Here is a 16686-nt window from a genome sequence, read left to right as displayed (position 1 = left end):
TGGCAGCCGCCTTGTGCGCGCTTTCTCGGGAGTAAACCCATCAAGGTCAGGGAGGCTTACTTCCGAGTAAACGCACGCAGGAGGATCATTCTCCAGACGAAAAAAAAAAAAGTGCTCACACACCATATCTTTCAAAAAATAAAATAACCACAGTCAAAGCGCACCCACCCACGTGCCAGGAAATCCGTTTGTTCAGAGAGCTGGGAACGGTAGCTTTGTCGAAACTACAGTTCCCAGAAGGGGGCTTTAAATGTTTGCTGTGTGCGGGGTTCAAGGCTTCTCCCCTGACTGCTAGCCTCGATCCCGCCCCTTCTAATGCTGGATGCCTAGTGCGTCGGCCAGCTGCGCTTTTACGCAGCTCGAGGGGCAGTGCACTCGGCACGTTCTCAGGAGCACTCTTTTCCAGCACTGGAAATCCGGTTCCAGTTAAGTCCCAGCTTGAGAGTTGATAAAGTAGCCGGAGACTCGTGTGCGAATGGATGGGCGTGTTCCACCACGGGATGGGGCTCAGACCCTAAAACGGCATTACTGGGGCGTAAGTGATCTCCCGATGAGATCAGATGGGCCCCAGCCCAGCCTTGACGCACGTCAGGGGCCGCCTCCCCGCAAACCCTCCCTCCTCCTCTCCCCCCCACCTCGCGAGATTCAAAAGCTTCCCCGCCAGACATCAAACAAACCAGACTTCCCCGCAACCAAACCCGGATCGCACACGGGCTCCGGCTGCCCCAGCGCCGCAGGTGAGAGACGGGACAGCGAGCCTGCTGCTGGAGGGTGGTTGGGTGGGGGGGCAAGGTCTCGTGGGACAGGGAGCCTGGGCGTCTTTTGCTTGGAGAGAGAGGGGGGAGTGTGAGCTAGTGGTTTAAACTGATGCTGAATTGGTGCCAGGGCTTGACCCTGGATGGCCGCTCAAAAGAGAGAAAGCCACCGCGCCCTTGAGCACATGCAGAGTGCAATTTACTCAGCCCTGAGTAGCCACAAAGAAGCCCCTCTGTATGGGACAATTAGGACTTCAGTTGGGTTAGTATTATATTTCAAGGGCTTTTAGTTGCAGTGGTATTTCCAGAGGCGTTGAAACTCTGCATCCCTCCTTCCCCCACTCCCCAACCTAGAAAAATAAGCTCTAATGTTGCTGAAGGGATGGAGTGACTGGATCTTAAAGCCCCAACACCAGGGTGGGGGCTGGTGTCCTGTGTATATATGAATACTTCAGATTACTTGATAGAGACTAGTTGGAAAGCTTTTTAAAAAATGTATTTCTGCCCCTCCTCGCCGTTTGAGTTGGTAACTGAGTGCTTAGAAGTTCCTTGAGTTCCCTTCTCCTGTGTTTTGCTTTAATGCACTTTGAGGTGCCAATTATGAGTTCCTGGTCCAAATGAGCAATTGCAATACGTAGGCTGGGTTGATTTAACAGGAGTAAAATAAGGTGCGTGCTCACCTCCCCACTTTCTGCCAAAACTCCACTCCTTGTTGCAACAGAGCTGGAAGTAGCGGTTAGTGGTTGCAACCTGGAATGTGACTTGAAAAGCCATGATTGAGCTGCTCTTAGGGGGCAGCAGGAGAGCCTAGTGGTCAGTGCAAAGGTGGGAGCATGCAGGTCTAGGGCAGCTTGGGGGGTGCGTGTGGAGGCTTGCTGTGTACACTTCAAGGAAAAGACTTCAGCTGCAAGACACGCACATGTCTTGATTTGCATAAAAAAGGTCAACAGTTTATCTCGGTAGCATCATCCAAGGATCATAATGTTGGTTGTGAATGAGCTGGCACAAAGGACTGGCAACAACACTGATAGTGAGGTTGCCGAGTTCTGAGCCTGCTGCCACATTGATTGATATAGGTTGGCATGAATGCTGATGGGATGCCAACATTTTAATCAGCCTGCAGAACCTATCTCAGTCTGGTTGGTACTTTGATCTGTCACATATACCTGGAAAGCTGGTCTGGGAGATCTGTACTCCAGAGCACTGATTCTTGGAAGTCTGATCATGCCAAGCAATCCTCGAGGGGTGGCACTTTGCAGTTTTCAAGGTACCTTTTAAGAAGTGGTGAAAGGAGAGTTTTCTTTTCATGGTGGTATAATAATAATAATAATTTATAATAATTTATTATTTATACCCCGTCCATCTGGCTGGGTTTCCAACCACTCTGGGCGGCTTCCAACAGAATATTAAAATACAATAACCTATTAAACATTAAAAGCTTCCCTAAACAGGGCTGCCTTCAGATGTCTTCTAAAAGTCTGGTAGTTGTTTTTCTCTTTGACATCTGGTGGGAGGGCGTTCCACAGGGCGGGTGCCACTACCGAGAAGGCCCTCTACCTGGTTCCCTGGAACTTGGCTTCTCGCAGTGAGGGAACTGCCAGAAGGCTCTCAGCGCTGGACCTCAGTGTCTGGGCAGAATGATGGAGGTGGAGACGCTCCTTCAGGTATACATACATGTGCCACTGCCTGTGGTCAAACTGTTTGGGGAATGTTTTTGGGAAGGGATTTTATTGGAGGCAAAAGTGGTGCCATCACAAGGGGGTTGGACTAGATGACTCTTGGGTGCCTTCTGTCTCTAAGATTCTATGAGTTGTGACCCTTCATTTGAAATGCCTTCAGCTTCCTGGTTAGTTGCATCGGCAGTGAACCTTACAAAAAACCCAGGAAAAGGTAGACCAGCAGTATTGACTTCAGGTTGCTGATGGAAGGTTGCCAATGGAATTTGTGGCTGAGTCGGGATTTGAGCAATGGACTTCCTCCTACCCATTGTGGGTATAGCAGCCATTCCACCCTAAAATGGTTGTGGTGGAATTCTAACCAGGGCCGGCCTGCCCATGAGGCAAGGTGAGGCATCTACCTTGGGCGGCAGGCTCTGGGGAGTTGGGAGGGGCGTGCTCTGCCACTGCCCCCGCTGTGCCCCACTGCTGCCTGCTCCCCTCTGGCACAGCAGCAAGAGAGGAGGCTGATGGAAAAGAAGCTCAAACCCGTCAGCCGCCTCTTTCATCACCAGGTCTCCAATGCAGCAATGCGAAAAGGGTGAAGATTGCCTCTCCCCATATAAACCGTCCCGGACTCTGTGTTCATCATCTGAGGCCCTTCTTTGTATGCCTCCTCCACATGAGGTTCAGAGGGTGGCAAACACGAGAACGGGGCCTTTTCTGTAGTGGCTCCCCATTTGTAGAATGCTCTCCCCAGGGAGGTTCGCCTGGCACCTTCATTGTATATTTTTTTAAGGCTCCAGGCAAAACGGTTCCTGTTCAACTAGCTGAGTAATATTCTACAGCCTTTAAAATGTGCCTGTGGGAAGGGGGAAAGGTATTGTTTTGCTGGTTTGGTTGAATTCTCTTGTATTTTATTCTGGGAACCACCCCAAGATCTTTTGGTGAAGGGCGGTAAATTAATTTAATAAATAAAATAAAAATAAATAAGATCAGTGTCAGAAGTTAGGGGGCAGTGAGCATCAACGTTGAAAAGAAAGGGGGATTGAAAATGGGCATGGGGGAGAGATTTCCAATGTTTCCCAAGTGAAGATCAGCATTGAGAAGAAGGGGACAGCAAGGATCCTCATCAAGACCGCGGGGTGTGAGGGGCCTCGGCTGCATATAAAAAAAGCACCCCTCTCAAACTGCAACGGAGAAAGGCATCAATTTCTGATTCGCCTCCGGCGCCCAAATGTCTGGGGCCAACCCTAGTTCTATCAAGCCACAGGGGCAACTCTTTATTCAGCTTCCTGGTATGTCTGTACGCGTATGATCATCTGGGCTCACGTAAGCTGCGTGTTTGGGGTCGCCGATGGTTGTGTGTGTTCACCACCAAGGGAGTGCAGGACCAAGCTTTTTGGAAGGCCAGTTCCAGATGTTGCTTCGGGTTGCTCTAGCAGCAGAAGAGATTGGAGTAGTGGTGCATAGTGGTTAGAGTGTGGGGTTTGCTGTCCAATGGTTTGCAGAGAAATGCATAAGCTAGAGGAGGGGTCAGCAAACTTTATAAGCAGGGAGCCGGTCCACTGTCCCTCCTTGTGGGGGGCCAGACTATATTTGGGGGGGGGATGAAGGTATTCCTATTCCCCAAAAATAACCCAGAGATGCATTTTAAATAAAAGCACACATTCTACTCCTGTAAAAACACCAGGCAGGCCCCACAAATAACCCAGAGATGCATTTTAAATAAAAGGATACATTCTATTCATGTAAAAACACGCTGATTCCAGGACCATCCACGGGCCGGATTTAGAAGGCAATTGGGCCGAATCTAGCCCTGGGCCTTAGTTTGCCTACCCATGAGCTAGAGGGCTCCCTAAAGGCTTGTGGAGCAAAATGGGGGTTTTCTTCACTGATGTGGGGGTGTCCGCAGGCTGTCATCCCAGTGCTGTCCTGGACTTTTCTCCCTTTAAGTGTGTGTGTGTGTGTGTGTGTGTGTGTGTTTGTCATGGGGAAGTCCAAAATGGCAAGGACCAAAAACTCCTCATTTAAAGGGGGAAAGTTTCTGGGACAAAACTGGGATGGGGTCCACATTTTGGTCTGGTGTGGATAAGCCCTAGATTTTACCGGCGGCTCTGAGAGGCCAGGAATTTTGGGTTTGGCAGTGCAATCTTATTCATGTCTACACACTTGAGTTCCGTGAGACTTATCCCTAGGTAAGTATGTGCAGGATTTCACTTGATATTTGCGGTTAAAATAGAAGGAAGGAGATTTTCATGTGCTGTCGCAGGAAGGGGCAAGCAAGGGGGAAAACAACAACACAGGATTTCTGTTCCATTTGCTAAGTGGGGTGTGCAAATGGTATGTACTGTGTCAAGCACTTTGTCATTTATTTATTCAATGACCCGTTGGTGTCATTTGCTGTAGTGTTTTTGAAAACGCCTCTTCTTTGGCTCTATTAATATTTTTTTATAGAGTTACCCTGAGCCCCTGCCAGGAGGTTAGTTTGGAGTGGAGGAACCTGGAGAGAAACTTGTGTAAACATTTAATAGTGGAACCAGCAATCTCCAAACAGAGATTGGCTATTGCCCTCTTCTTGGGGGGTGGGGGGTTGTTGCAGGCTAGCCAGGAGCCCTGTTCCATTGTTGGCTTTAATGCAAATCATGGCTCAGCCTCTGGTTGGGTCCATATAAAGGTAAAGGTACCCCTGCCCGTACGGGCCAGTCTTGACAGACTCTAGGGTTGTGCGCTCATCTCACTCTAGAGGCCGGGAGCCGGCGCCGTCCGCATATACGCCCACCCATATGTGAAAGATGGGATAACTTGGCAGATATATTCATTCTGGGTCTCTGGTGCGGTACATCATTCTTGCCTGTAGGTGGTGTACACCCCCCCCCCCCCAAGGTTCAAGATGACAGATTTTGGCTAGGGAGAAAGAGACAGCATCTTCTTCTTCTTCTTCTTTTTTAATGATATTTATTAGAGGTTTAATAGTTACAGAAAAAAGAAACAATAAAAAGTTAAACAAAACAAAACAATACCTTACAATACATCAGAAATAAAAAGAAAAACAAAAAACAATACAGCAAAACAACAACAAAAAACAAAAACATTTAAAAACCCATCCAATATTTCCGTATCTTTACCTTTCATTTACTTGTTTCATCGACCTCCTCACGCCTCCCTTTTTTGTATTCTAGTTCAATTAGCTATTTCAGCAAATCCTTTCCATCTTTCTCAAAAAAAATTCTTTAATTTATCTTAACACAATCTAACCTTAAATTTTCCACTTTGACCCATTAACAATCTGTTTTTACTTAACTCTTTATAACATTTCTGCTAAAGCCATCTAACTTCATTCCAGCATCCTTCTAACATTCATTATTTTTGCAATATTTCTGTAAATACACTTTGAATTTTTTCCAATCTTTTTCCACCGACTCTTCTCCCTGGTCTCAGATTCTGCCAGTCATTTCCGCCAATTCCATGTAGTCCATCAGCTTCATCTGCCATTCTTCCCGGGTGGGTAGATCTGGTGTCTTCCAATGCTTTGCGATAAGTATTCTTGCTGCTGTTGTAGCATACATAAAGAAAGTTCTATCCTTCTTTGGCACCAATTGACCGACCATGCCCAGGAGAAAGGCCTCTGGTTTCTTCAGGAAGGTATATTTAAATACCTTTTTCATTTCATTATAAATCATCTCCCAGAAATTCTTAATCCTTGGGCATGTCCACCAAAGGTGAAAGAGCGTACCTTCAGTCTCGTTACATTTCCAGCATTTATTATCGGGCAAAGAGACAGCATCTTCTATGGTAGTACAGTGGTACCTCGGGTTAAGTACTTCATTCGTTCCAGAGGCCTGTTCTTAACCTGAAACTGTTCTTAACCTGAAGCACCACTTTAGCTAATGGGGCCTCCTGCTGTTGCCGCACCACCGGAACACGATTTCTGTTCTTATCCTGAAGCAAAGTTCTTAACCTGAAGCACTATTTCTGGGTTAGCAGAGTCTGTAACCCAAAGTGTATGTAACCTGAAGCGTCTGTAACCCGAAGTACCACTGTAGTCTGTGCCTAGACTTGCAAGAAGCCACAGCCTTTGAAGTCTAAACACCAGGGCTTTTTTTTCCGGGGGAACTCATAGGAACTCAGTTCCAGCACTTCTCATGTGGGCGCCATTGCCATTCTAAGAGATTTTATGCCCCTTCTTGTGCTTCTGCAATGGTTACTAGTGTGCATCTCAGAATGATCCTTGGAGCTGGCATTCCTCTTTAAATCGGACACTGCTCTGACCCCATAGAGAGGTTGTTCCTTTGCCCATAAATCTTTCACCCTTTGAGATACGCAGATGAGGCCATTTTCTACATCTCTTAGGGACCAACAGTAAACACCATAGCCGTGTGCATTGAAAGCTAAAATTTATTTATTTTTAATGCACCCAGGAAATCCAGGTTCTGCCGCTAAGAACCTGAACAATGTGACTTTTGTAAAATATGCAAACGGGGGGGGGGGGGCGCGGAATCCTAAATTTTGCACATAATTTATTCTGGCTTTGTTAATCATGGGAAACAACAAGGGACTAAAGCCCCTCAGCCATTTCACCTCTCGCTCTAGAACCGGCCCCACAGCAGTCTTTATTAAATTTGTCCAGAACTGGGTGTTCCCATTCCTCAGGGTGTAAACCCAAATGGGGAGATCGTTGTTGTTTTTTATTGCCCCTTTGAGATTACTGTACCTGGGTGGTGCACTTAGCCTTCTGCCATCTGCAGTGGGTCCCAGTTTTATATCTTCTGCCCAGATGCCGGCAGGTACAACCCCCATGCTACAAGTTGTTGTGGGGAAGAAAAGTCCAGTGAGTCGCAACTTGCCATAGTACTCGCCTCCTGTTCTCCTGCCCAGAACATTTCTGCACTCTTGTCTGTTGGCATGAAGCCGCTGTGGCCTTTTGGGAGCAGGGGTGCAGGTGGCCCAAATCTGCCCTCCTTGATCCCAGAGTCTTTCAGCCATCTTGTTTCCCCACTGAATAGTGCTGTGCGTATTCCTGACCTGTGGATAAACGTTAAATAAATGCCACCTGCATGCTTAATGGGTTTTTAATAGTTTGTTTTGCGTTGTAATTGTTGTGTTTGTTTTGTGTGCTGCCCAGAGAGCACTTACGCTGTGGGGTGGCCCCATTCCATCGACAATAAATTCCCCTGAGAACAATCCAGCTCACTCACTACCTTGACTATTCCTTCCAGGGATGGATGTCACCATACTGCCAAAGGCCGTTGTCTCTATCGGACGTCGGATCGTCACCATCGGCTTTGCGCTGCTCATACTGTCCATATTGGCATGGGCCTACATTTCGGGGAACCAGCTGGCTTCCGACCGGTACCACATTATGGCATTTGGCCTCTATGGGGCCTTCCTCACGGCCCACCTCATCATCCAGAGCTTCTTTGCCTTCCTGGAGCACAAGAGGATGAAGAGGGACTCTCTGACTTGCAGCTACACCAAGACGGTGGCTCTCACCATCTCCGCTTACCAGGAGGACCCGGCGTACCTCCGTGAGTGCCTCGAGTCCGTCAAGGCAACCTTGTACCCTCCGGAGAAGCTCCGGGTCATCATGGTGATCGATGGCAACAGCCCTGACGACCGGTACATGATGGACATGTTCCAAGAGGTCTTTGCTGGGGAAGACGTGGGGACGTTCGTCTGGGAGAACAACTACCACCACCAGCCTCTGTTGGATGTAGACGAAGGGGACAGTGGCTACCAAGCTGGGGATGAGCCGCCTGTCTACAGTGAAATAGATATGGACGACCTTGGGCAGCTGGCCGTAGAAGAGCTGATCCGGACCAAGAGATGTGTCTGCATCATGCAGAAATGGGGAGGGAAGAGGGAAGTCATGTACACAGCTTTCAAGGCCCTGGGCAACTCGGTGGACTACGTGCAGGTAAATGGCTCCTATCCGGTTGTCTCGCTTCCTCGTTTGTTTTATCCCATCCCGCAATGTCCTTCAGGCTGAGAGATAGGGACTGGGCCAACATTTCCTGCAGCAGAGAAAGGCTGTTGAACTTCAAGGGGGAATTAAAGCAGAAAGCAGGGAGGAGATGTGGGAAAGGCAGAGATCCTTGCCACACGGGTAAGGTGCTAGCAGCAGAAGTGGCAGGGCAAATGGCCCTAAGGGGGAAAGGGAAGGGGTGCTTGAGTTTGCCAGTCTCCCGTGCCTGCTGCCTGAAATGGTTGTCTCATTCCACCTCTTGAACAGCCCTGCCCTGTATGCTAGCCATGTGTCGTGCCTCGCTGCATGCAGTGAGAATGCACAGCGTTTGCTTTTGAGCAGAGGTTGGACGGTCAGGGTTGCTTTAGCTGAGAATCCTGGGGTTGGACTAGATGACCCCTAGGGTCCCTTCCAGCTCTGCAATTCAACGATATGCTCTCCATTCTTCTCTGGCTGCACACTGGAAGATCAGTAATTATGGGCAAATGCGTCTTCCACTGCTAACCTCATTAAGGTGCTCCTGGTCAGCTTACAAGGAAGCTTGCGGTTCCTCAGTATAGACCTTGACACCCGCTGAAGTGTATACTTAAGTGCATTCTGTGATTTCTGCAGAAGCTCAGAAAAATACCAAAATATGGCATTGCTTGCAGGGTTCAGCATTCTGAGACAGGGATGGGATGAGGCGAGGCGAGGCAGCGAAGCCTCGTGTTTCCTGACCCACACAAATCCCACTGAGTCGCCTTCTTCTCCAGTTATTGACTTATGCCATAAGAGCTACGAACTTGGTTTATTTAAAAACAAATGCTCAGTTGCTAGCCAGACCCTTGTGGCTTGTTAAGATTGACCTTTTAGAAGTGTGCGAGTCAGTGCCTGAAGAGAGCGTGCTTCTGCGAGTCAAAGGGAGCGGCCCCTAACACTTTACTATGGGAAGCAGAATCAATTGTGCAAAATACGGAAAAATCTGGAAATTTGCTTAATTTCCACAGTCCAGCTTATCTGGGTACAGAATTTATTTTTCTTGGTTTTGCCTAGTCATGCTACCTATGAACTACCGTATTTTTCGCCCATAGGACGCACCTAGTTTTTTGGGGGGGAAATAAAGTAAAAAAATTTATTTCCCCCCCCCCAGACGCGGGGCTGGGGCAGGGGAAGCCCAAGCTTCCCCCGACCCCAGCCCCCAGAACAGGCAGCTCTCCGCAAGCCGTGGGAGCCCAGCGCCGGGCTCCCACGGCTTGCGGAGAGCTGCGCGAAGCCTGGAGAGCGAGAGGGGTTGGTGCGCACCGACCCCTCTCGCTCTCCAGGCTTCAGCGAAAGCCTGCATTCGCCCCATAGGACGCACACACATTTCCCCTTCATTTTTGGAGGGGGAAAAGTGCGTCCTATAGGGCGAAAAATATGGTATCTCCTCTCCTGCTACCTCTGGGCTTTAATATCTAATTTGACCCCTTCAAGCTTATTCTGAAGGGCGACACGCTGCCCTAAATTCTGGAGGTATCTCTGGTCACCAACTAATTTTGCTGGAGTGCCAGACTGACAAAGCAGAAGAGGAGCAGCAAGCCAAAGTCTCTGCCTCTGCCCCACCTTTGTTTCCAAAATTGCCTCCTGCCAAATCCCACCAAATCCAGATGTTGCTCTTTGCCCCACAGGCTGGCAAGGAGTGGACCAGATGGCACCTGTCTGCAGGGTAGATTTGTCCTGGGGTTTCCAGTTGCTGACCTTTCATGTATATACTCTGGGGGTGGGGGCTGGAGAGATCGAAACCTTGTCCCAAGGAAACCCCAATTCTTCACCAAGGGGGAGGCGGAAGCTTCTGAAATCCGCATGAATCTGTTTATCTAATTTCGTTTACGCATCGCTTCTTCTTTAGCATCTCAGAGCAAGTACACAATACCAAAAAAAATGTATATTTTTAAAAACTGCATGTAAAAATGCAGTTAAAACAATTGCATATATAGAAATGATTTCAACTCCAATACAGATGCCAAGAGGGATAGAGAGATTGCCGCTTAGAAGTATTGTTGAAAGAGGAAAATGTTCAACATGATAATTATCCTTATTAAGCCTTATTAAACATGTAGCTCATTGCTTACTTTGCAAAACCTAAGCTGCTTCCCTGGGTTGTGATGAGGAGCAAAGCTCGTCAAGATGGTGAAGTTTTGCCCTTTGACCTCTACCCATCATGCCCTACTCTCAAGGTCCCATCTGTATCTCCATCAGTTTCTTACCTGGCTTAACCATATAACCCAAATTTCTGTCTCTTTTTCAGTGTAACAGATTATTGCATCCATATCATTAACTGTGCTTTACAAATTAGTTTTCATAAGGTTCCCCTCCACTCCTTGCTTCCCAGCCACCTTCAACCAAACTATTGATCCGCTTAATGTTCTGCAATATGAGCCATTCATTCTCCCTCATTTGTACATCACTCATTAGCCTAAGAAGTGTCATTTCTAACTCTGGGGGTGTGCAAAATGCTTTATAACCTTTCTCCTGTTCTTATCCTTGCATTAATTGTGCCCATTTTACAGACAAGGCAAGCAAAAGACTGATTTGCCTCAAGCCAGTCAATTAATCACATAAACAGAGACAGCATCTGAGCTGGGCTGTCCCCTGCACACACTCTGTGCTCTCCCCCATTGCATCACACTTGTCACAGACACGAATGTTGCTTTTTGGGGAAGCTTTTCATACATTCTCCGGTTTTGCCACAGACCCTGGGCTGCTTCACACATGCATGTGCGTTACTTAATTATTGTGGACTTAGCAGTTGCACATTGGAAAGGATTGTAGCGTTGACGAAGTTATGAAAGTGTCAAAGCTGGGGCATTTCACCGCAAGCTTAGTCATTGCTCGGTGTCACAATTCTCCAGTGACGACTGTGCAGATGTGTGAATCAGCCTTTGAAAGTGAGAGTGCTCTGGCTAACTTTCCCCGTGTTCTGTAAATTGAGCTTCTGGCAACTCAGATCTCTCTGGCAAATTCCAGGGGTGTCCCTTCTCAATCTCCATCTCTTGGCCTCTCGCAGGTTTGCGATTCGGACACCAAGCTGGCCCCAGATGCAACCCTGGAACTGGTGAAGGTGCTGGAGTCGAACGAACGCTACGGGGCTGTCGGCGGGGATGTGCGGATCCTCAACCTCTCCGACTCCTATATCAGCTTCATGAGCAGCTTGCGGTACTGGATGGCCTTCAACATTGAGCGCGCCTGCCAGTCTTACTTTGACTGTGTTTCTTGTATCAGTGGCCCCCTGGGTAAGGCTTCCCCTGTGCGTTGGTTCCGCCTCCTTATTTTCAACAGGAAGCAGTTTATTCGTTTGATCAGAAAGCTGGTTATGTTTTACCAGCCCGTTGAATACAGTGGTACCTCTGGTTGCGAACGGGATCCGTTCCAGAGCCCCGTTCACAACCTGAGCAGAACGCAACGCACATCTGAGCACGCGCGGGTCGCGATTCGCCACTTCTGCACATGCACATGACGTCATTTTGAGCGTCTGCGCATGCGCGAGTGGTGAAACTCGGAAGTAACCCTTTCCGATACTTCCGGGTCACCGCAGAATGCAGCCTGAAAAGATTTAACCTGAAGCGTCTTTAACCCAAGGTATGACTGTATTTGTATCAGGGATGCGGGCGGCACCGTGGTCTAAACCACTGAGCCTCTTGTGCTTGCTGATTGGAAGGTCAGCGGTTTGAATCCATGCAACAGGGTGAGCTCCCGTTGCTCTGTCCCGACTCCTGCCAACCTAGCAGTTTGAACGCATACCAGTGCAAGTAGATAAATAGGTACCACTGTGGCTGGAAGTTAAATGGTGTTTCCGTGCACTCTGGCACTCAACAAGGATTGCCATTGTGCCACAATGTCATGCTGGCCACATGACCCGGAAAAGCTGTCTGTGGACAAACACAGGCTCCCTCGGCATGAAAGCAGAGATGAGTGCCACACCTCATAGTCAAATTTAACTGGACTTAACCGTCCAGGGGTCCTTTTTACCTTACGTTTGTTTCTCACCTGTTTTGTCCCCCCCCCATAGGCCTGTATCGGAATGACCTCCTGCAGCAGTTTCTAGAGTCCTGGTACAATCAGAAGTTCCTGGGTACCCACTGCACCTTTGGAGATGACCGGCACCTCACCAACCGGATGCTAAGCATCGGCTATGCCACCAAGTAAGAACATGTGGAGACTTGGGTTTTCTGGAGCAAGGGTGATGCAGAATGAAAAATGGCAAGGAGATGGGAGAGGTGCAAGGAGACAGCATCTTATTGGGTAGCTGCAGCTGCCATCAGCCCCAAGGCAGCACAGCTGCTGGTCAAGGATGATGGGAAGAAGAAGAAGAAGAGTTTGGATTTTATATCCCGCCTTTCACTCCCCTTCAGGAGTCTCAAAGCGGCTAACAATCTCCTTTCCCTTCCTCCCCCACAACAAACACTCTGTGAGGTGAGTGGGGCTGAGAGACTTCACAGAAGTGTGACTGGCCCAAGGTCACCCAGCAGCTGCATGTGGAGGAGCGGAGACGCGAACCCGGTTACCCAGATTACGTGACTACCGCTCTTAACCACTACACCACACTGGCTCTTAACACTACCCACACTGGGAGTTGTAGTCAGTGGTGTAGCGTGGGTTGCCAGTGCCCGGGGCTACGCAGAAGGGGGGAGGGACAGAAATGGACAGAGTAGGCATGCACAGTTGCAGCGTTAAGAAAAATAGAGTCATTCTGTTGTCTGGAGAGGTCACTTCCTGGTTCACATGGAGAAGCCGTTTTCAGCGGAGCCCAGCAATAGAACCGGGCATTGAAATTTTGCGCCCCTAACCATTTTGCACCTGGGGCAACTGGCCCTGTGCCCCCTGTGCTATGCCACTGGTTGTAGCTCAGTGACATCTGGAGGGCTGCAGGTTCCCCATTCCTGTTCCAGACGAAATTGAATGAAGACCATATTATATTCTTAACTTCTCCTCCTTTCTCCTCCATGTACCAGGTACACTGCCCGCTCCCGCTGCTACTCGGAGACGCCGTCCGTATTCCTGAGATGGCTGGCGCAGCAGACTCGCTGGACCAAGTCCTACTTCCGCGAGTGGCTCTACAACGCCCTCTGGTGGCACCGCCACCACCTGTGGATGACCTACGAGTCGGTGGTGGCCGGGATCTTCCCCTTCTTCGTCACGGCCACCGTCCTGCGGCTGTTCTACGGGGGGAACTTGTGGGACATCCTGTGGGTGCTGCTCTGCGTCCAGCTGGTGGCTTGCGTGAAGGCCCTTTATGCCTGCTGGCTGAGGAAGAACTTCATCATGATCTTCATGTCTCTCTACGCCGTGCTCTACATGGGCGGCTTGCTGCCCGCCAAGTACTTCGCCATCATCACGATGAACAAGAGCAGCTGGGGCACCTCAGGCAGGAAGAAGATGGTGGGGAACTATATGCCTCTGCTGCCTGTCTCCATCTGGGGCCTGCTGCTCTTGGGAGGCCTGGTCTACACCATCTACCAGGAGGCCCTGGCTGACTGGACAACCGAGGCCAAGCAGACCGAGATCTGGTACCTGCTCATTGGCTCAGCCATCTATGTCGGCTACTGGACATTCATGATCATGCTTTATTGGCTGTGGGTGCGGAGATGCTGCCGGAAACGGGTGGATTTCTATAGTGTTCAGGTGTGAAGGGCCTGGGGGGGGGGTTCTGAAACCTGACTGTAAGACAGAATCTCGGACCAGTAAGGACTTGGGTGCTCACCCAAGGTCTAGGAGTGAAGAGTTATCTCGTAGGAGCCACTCCTGGCTAAGAAATGATGAGTTCAGTGTCCTGTGAGTTTCCACTCCATCATGTGGTCTGTCAGCAGAGTGGATGTACACACTCCTTGGCTTCTCTTCTAGGACTAGAAGCCCCGGGGTTGCCTGAATCTCAGGGAGGAGATCTTTTACCCAACAAGGCGTGAGGGTCTCCTAGCCTCCTCTTCTCTCCCTCTTTGGCTGCTAACTGTCTAGGTCCTGGGAGATGTTTCTGACCTCAGTTTATTTATATCATGTTCAAGGTTTTTTTCCACGTTCCAAAAAAAGCCAAATGTCTGCCTTTCCCTCCTTCTTGAAATGCAGCCATCTCTGGGGTGGGTCAGCTGGGTGATGCGAAACCCCACAGGGACACCTGACACACAGGAACCAATCTCATTGCACTGAAATGCCACTGCAGATCCAAGTCTTGAGTGCTGCAGCCACTGAGCAGAGAGACAAGGATGGAGGGATGTTGGCCAATGGTTGCTGTTCAGTTGACGCATGCAACAGGTTGGATCTGACTGGGGAAAAAAGGAGGTTCCTTTTGATGGAACTGGAGACCAGACCTTGACACACATGAATCCTGCATGACATAAAAGGATTCTCTTCTCTCTCTTTTTCCTGCAAGAAAAAGAAATCCCTTAGTGCTATGTCTTATCTTGACTTGTGAACACTTGATGGTTACAGAAAAAAACACAGTTTACAGTTATGGGACAGAAGCTGGAAACTTCTGTCTTGGTTTTCGCTTTGTTTGTTTTTGTTTCTTTCACCTGGAAAGGAAATTGGCATTGTGGCTGAGAGGGGAGGGTCAAAGTCGCCCTTAACCACCTCTCTGTTATTGTTTTTTAAATTGTAATGTTGACCATTGGAGTTTGGGGAGCTCCTTTCTACAGAAAAATGAAGGAGTGTGATATTATTTATTTGCTGTATTTTAATAATAAGGGCTATTTAATGGTTGTTGATGTTTTTTTTTAAAAAAAGAAAGAAAATTGAATAACGAGGATTTTTAAAAACAGTTATTTTTTATAAATGGTATTAAAAAATAAAACATATTTTTTTGGGAAAACTTGTCCTTGGTGTGCTTGCGTTAATTTCACTTTTGTAGGGAAGGTGGAAACTTTGCTATCGAAGAAAAACAGTACTTAGCAGTTTCATAGCACTTTCAGAGGTTCAAAGCACTTAGCATGCAGTTGCTTTGTAATCTTTACAGCAGCAGTGAATAACCTGGGTTTTTTGTCTTGTTTTCTTATATTTTTTATTAATTTTTTGAAAAATATAAACATATTACAAACATCAGTTCAAAATCCAAATATCGAGATTGCTCTGAAACTCTTGACTTCCCCCCATCCCTTTCAAGGGTCCTAATGTTAATATTTACAACTGCATTTCAATATTTATCCAAACTTTTATCCTTCTAAAATATCCATACTTCCCGTTACTTTACAAGTGTGGTTAAAATTCTGTTAATGTTTTAACCTGCTTGCAGTGGTCTCATAGGTAAAGTATAACCTTTCCCCAATCTTTTTCAAAGTTCTTGTCTTCTTGAAGAACCTGTTGACCTACAGATGTTGCTAGACTACAACTCCCATCATCCCTTGCTATGGGCCACGTTGGCTAAGGGTGATGGGAGCTGGAGTCCCAACATCACCCACCGGTTCCTTGTTTATCTTCTTATTGTAGATGAGTGGGGCTGGGCCTAAAGCCAAGAGAGGTGATCCTCCTTAAGACCACCTGGTGAGTTTGTGGCAAAAGGAAGACTGAAAACAAAGACTTGATGATTTGTAGCTTGGCCACTTAGCCACAAACTCCTGCAGCTCAAAACTGAAATGAACAACAATAATTGTATTAATTTTATTTGCTAATTTGTTCAAGAGCTCTAGTGCCTGATATGCATAAATACACCAATAACAAAAAAGGTGATTGCTGCAAAGCTTCTTATTGTAACCAAGTTGGGTGGGAACTTGCTTTGCACCCAGAAGCTCCCAGGTCCAATCTCCAGTTTAAAGTATTAGGTAGCAGTTGGTTTCGAAAGGATTCATAGCATTGTAGAGATGGAAGGGATCACCAAGGGTCATCTAGTCCAACCCCCTGCAATGCAGGAATCTCAGCTCATCCAACCTCTGCTTTAAAAACCTACAAGGAAGAAGAGTTCACCACCTGAGAGCGTCTGTTCCTCTGTTGAACAGCCCTTACCATCATTGGTTCAGGTCCTAGCTTCTGGAGCTAGAGAAAACAAGCTTGCTCCATGTGGCCTTTGAGATATCTGAAGAGGGCTCTTATATCTCCTCTCAGTCTCCTCTTTTCCAAGCTAAACATACCAAACTCCCTCAACCATTTCTCATAAGGCTTGGTTTCCTGGCCCTTGATCATCTTGGTTGCCCTCCTCTACACACATTCCACCTTGTCAACATCCTTCTTAAATTGTGTCACCCAGAACTGGATATAGTACCCCAGGTGTGATCTGAACAAGGCAGAATAGAGTGGGACTATTACTCCCCTTGACTGGAACACTACACTTCTGCTGATGCAGCCTAGAAGAGCAATAGCTTTTTTTTTT

The 16686-nt window shown here is 48.0% G+C and overlaps 1 protein-coding gene across 1 annotated transcript; it reads left to right on the top strand.

The window, feature by feature from the left end:
- Nucleotides 1-472: 472 nt before the first annotated feature.
- On the top strand, nt 473-15195 carry HAS1 (hyaluronan synthase 1). The gene is made up of 5 exons (XM_082231626.1): nt 473-737; nt 7630-8327; nt 11401-11626; nt 12403-12535; nt 13346-15195. The coding sequence occupies exons 1-5, from the start codon at nt 476-478 to the stop codon at nt 14019-14021; spliced, it is 1995 nt and encodes a 664-aa protein (XP_082087752.1). The 5' UTR covers nt 473-475; the 3' UTR covers nt 14022-15195.
- The last annotated feature ends 1491 nt before the right edge of the window (nt 15196-16686 follow it).

The sequence above is a fragment of the Podarcis vaucheri genome, assembly GCF_965113315.1.
Source record: "Podarcis vaucheri genome assembly, chromosome: 7".
Taxonomy (NCBI): Eukaryota; Metazoa; Chordata; class Lepidosauria; order Squamata; family Lacertidae; genus Podarcis; species Podarcis vaucheri.
This window is presented reverse-complemented; position numbering and strand designations above follow the sequence as displayed.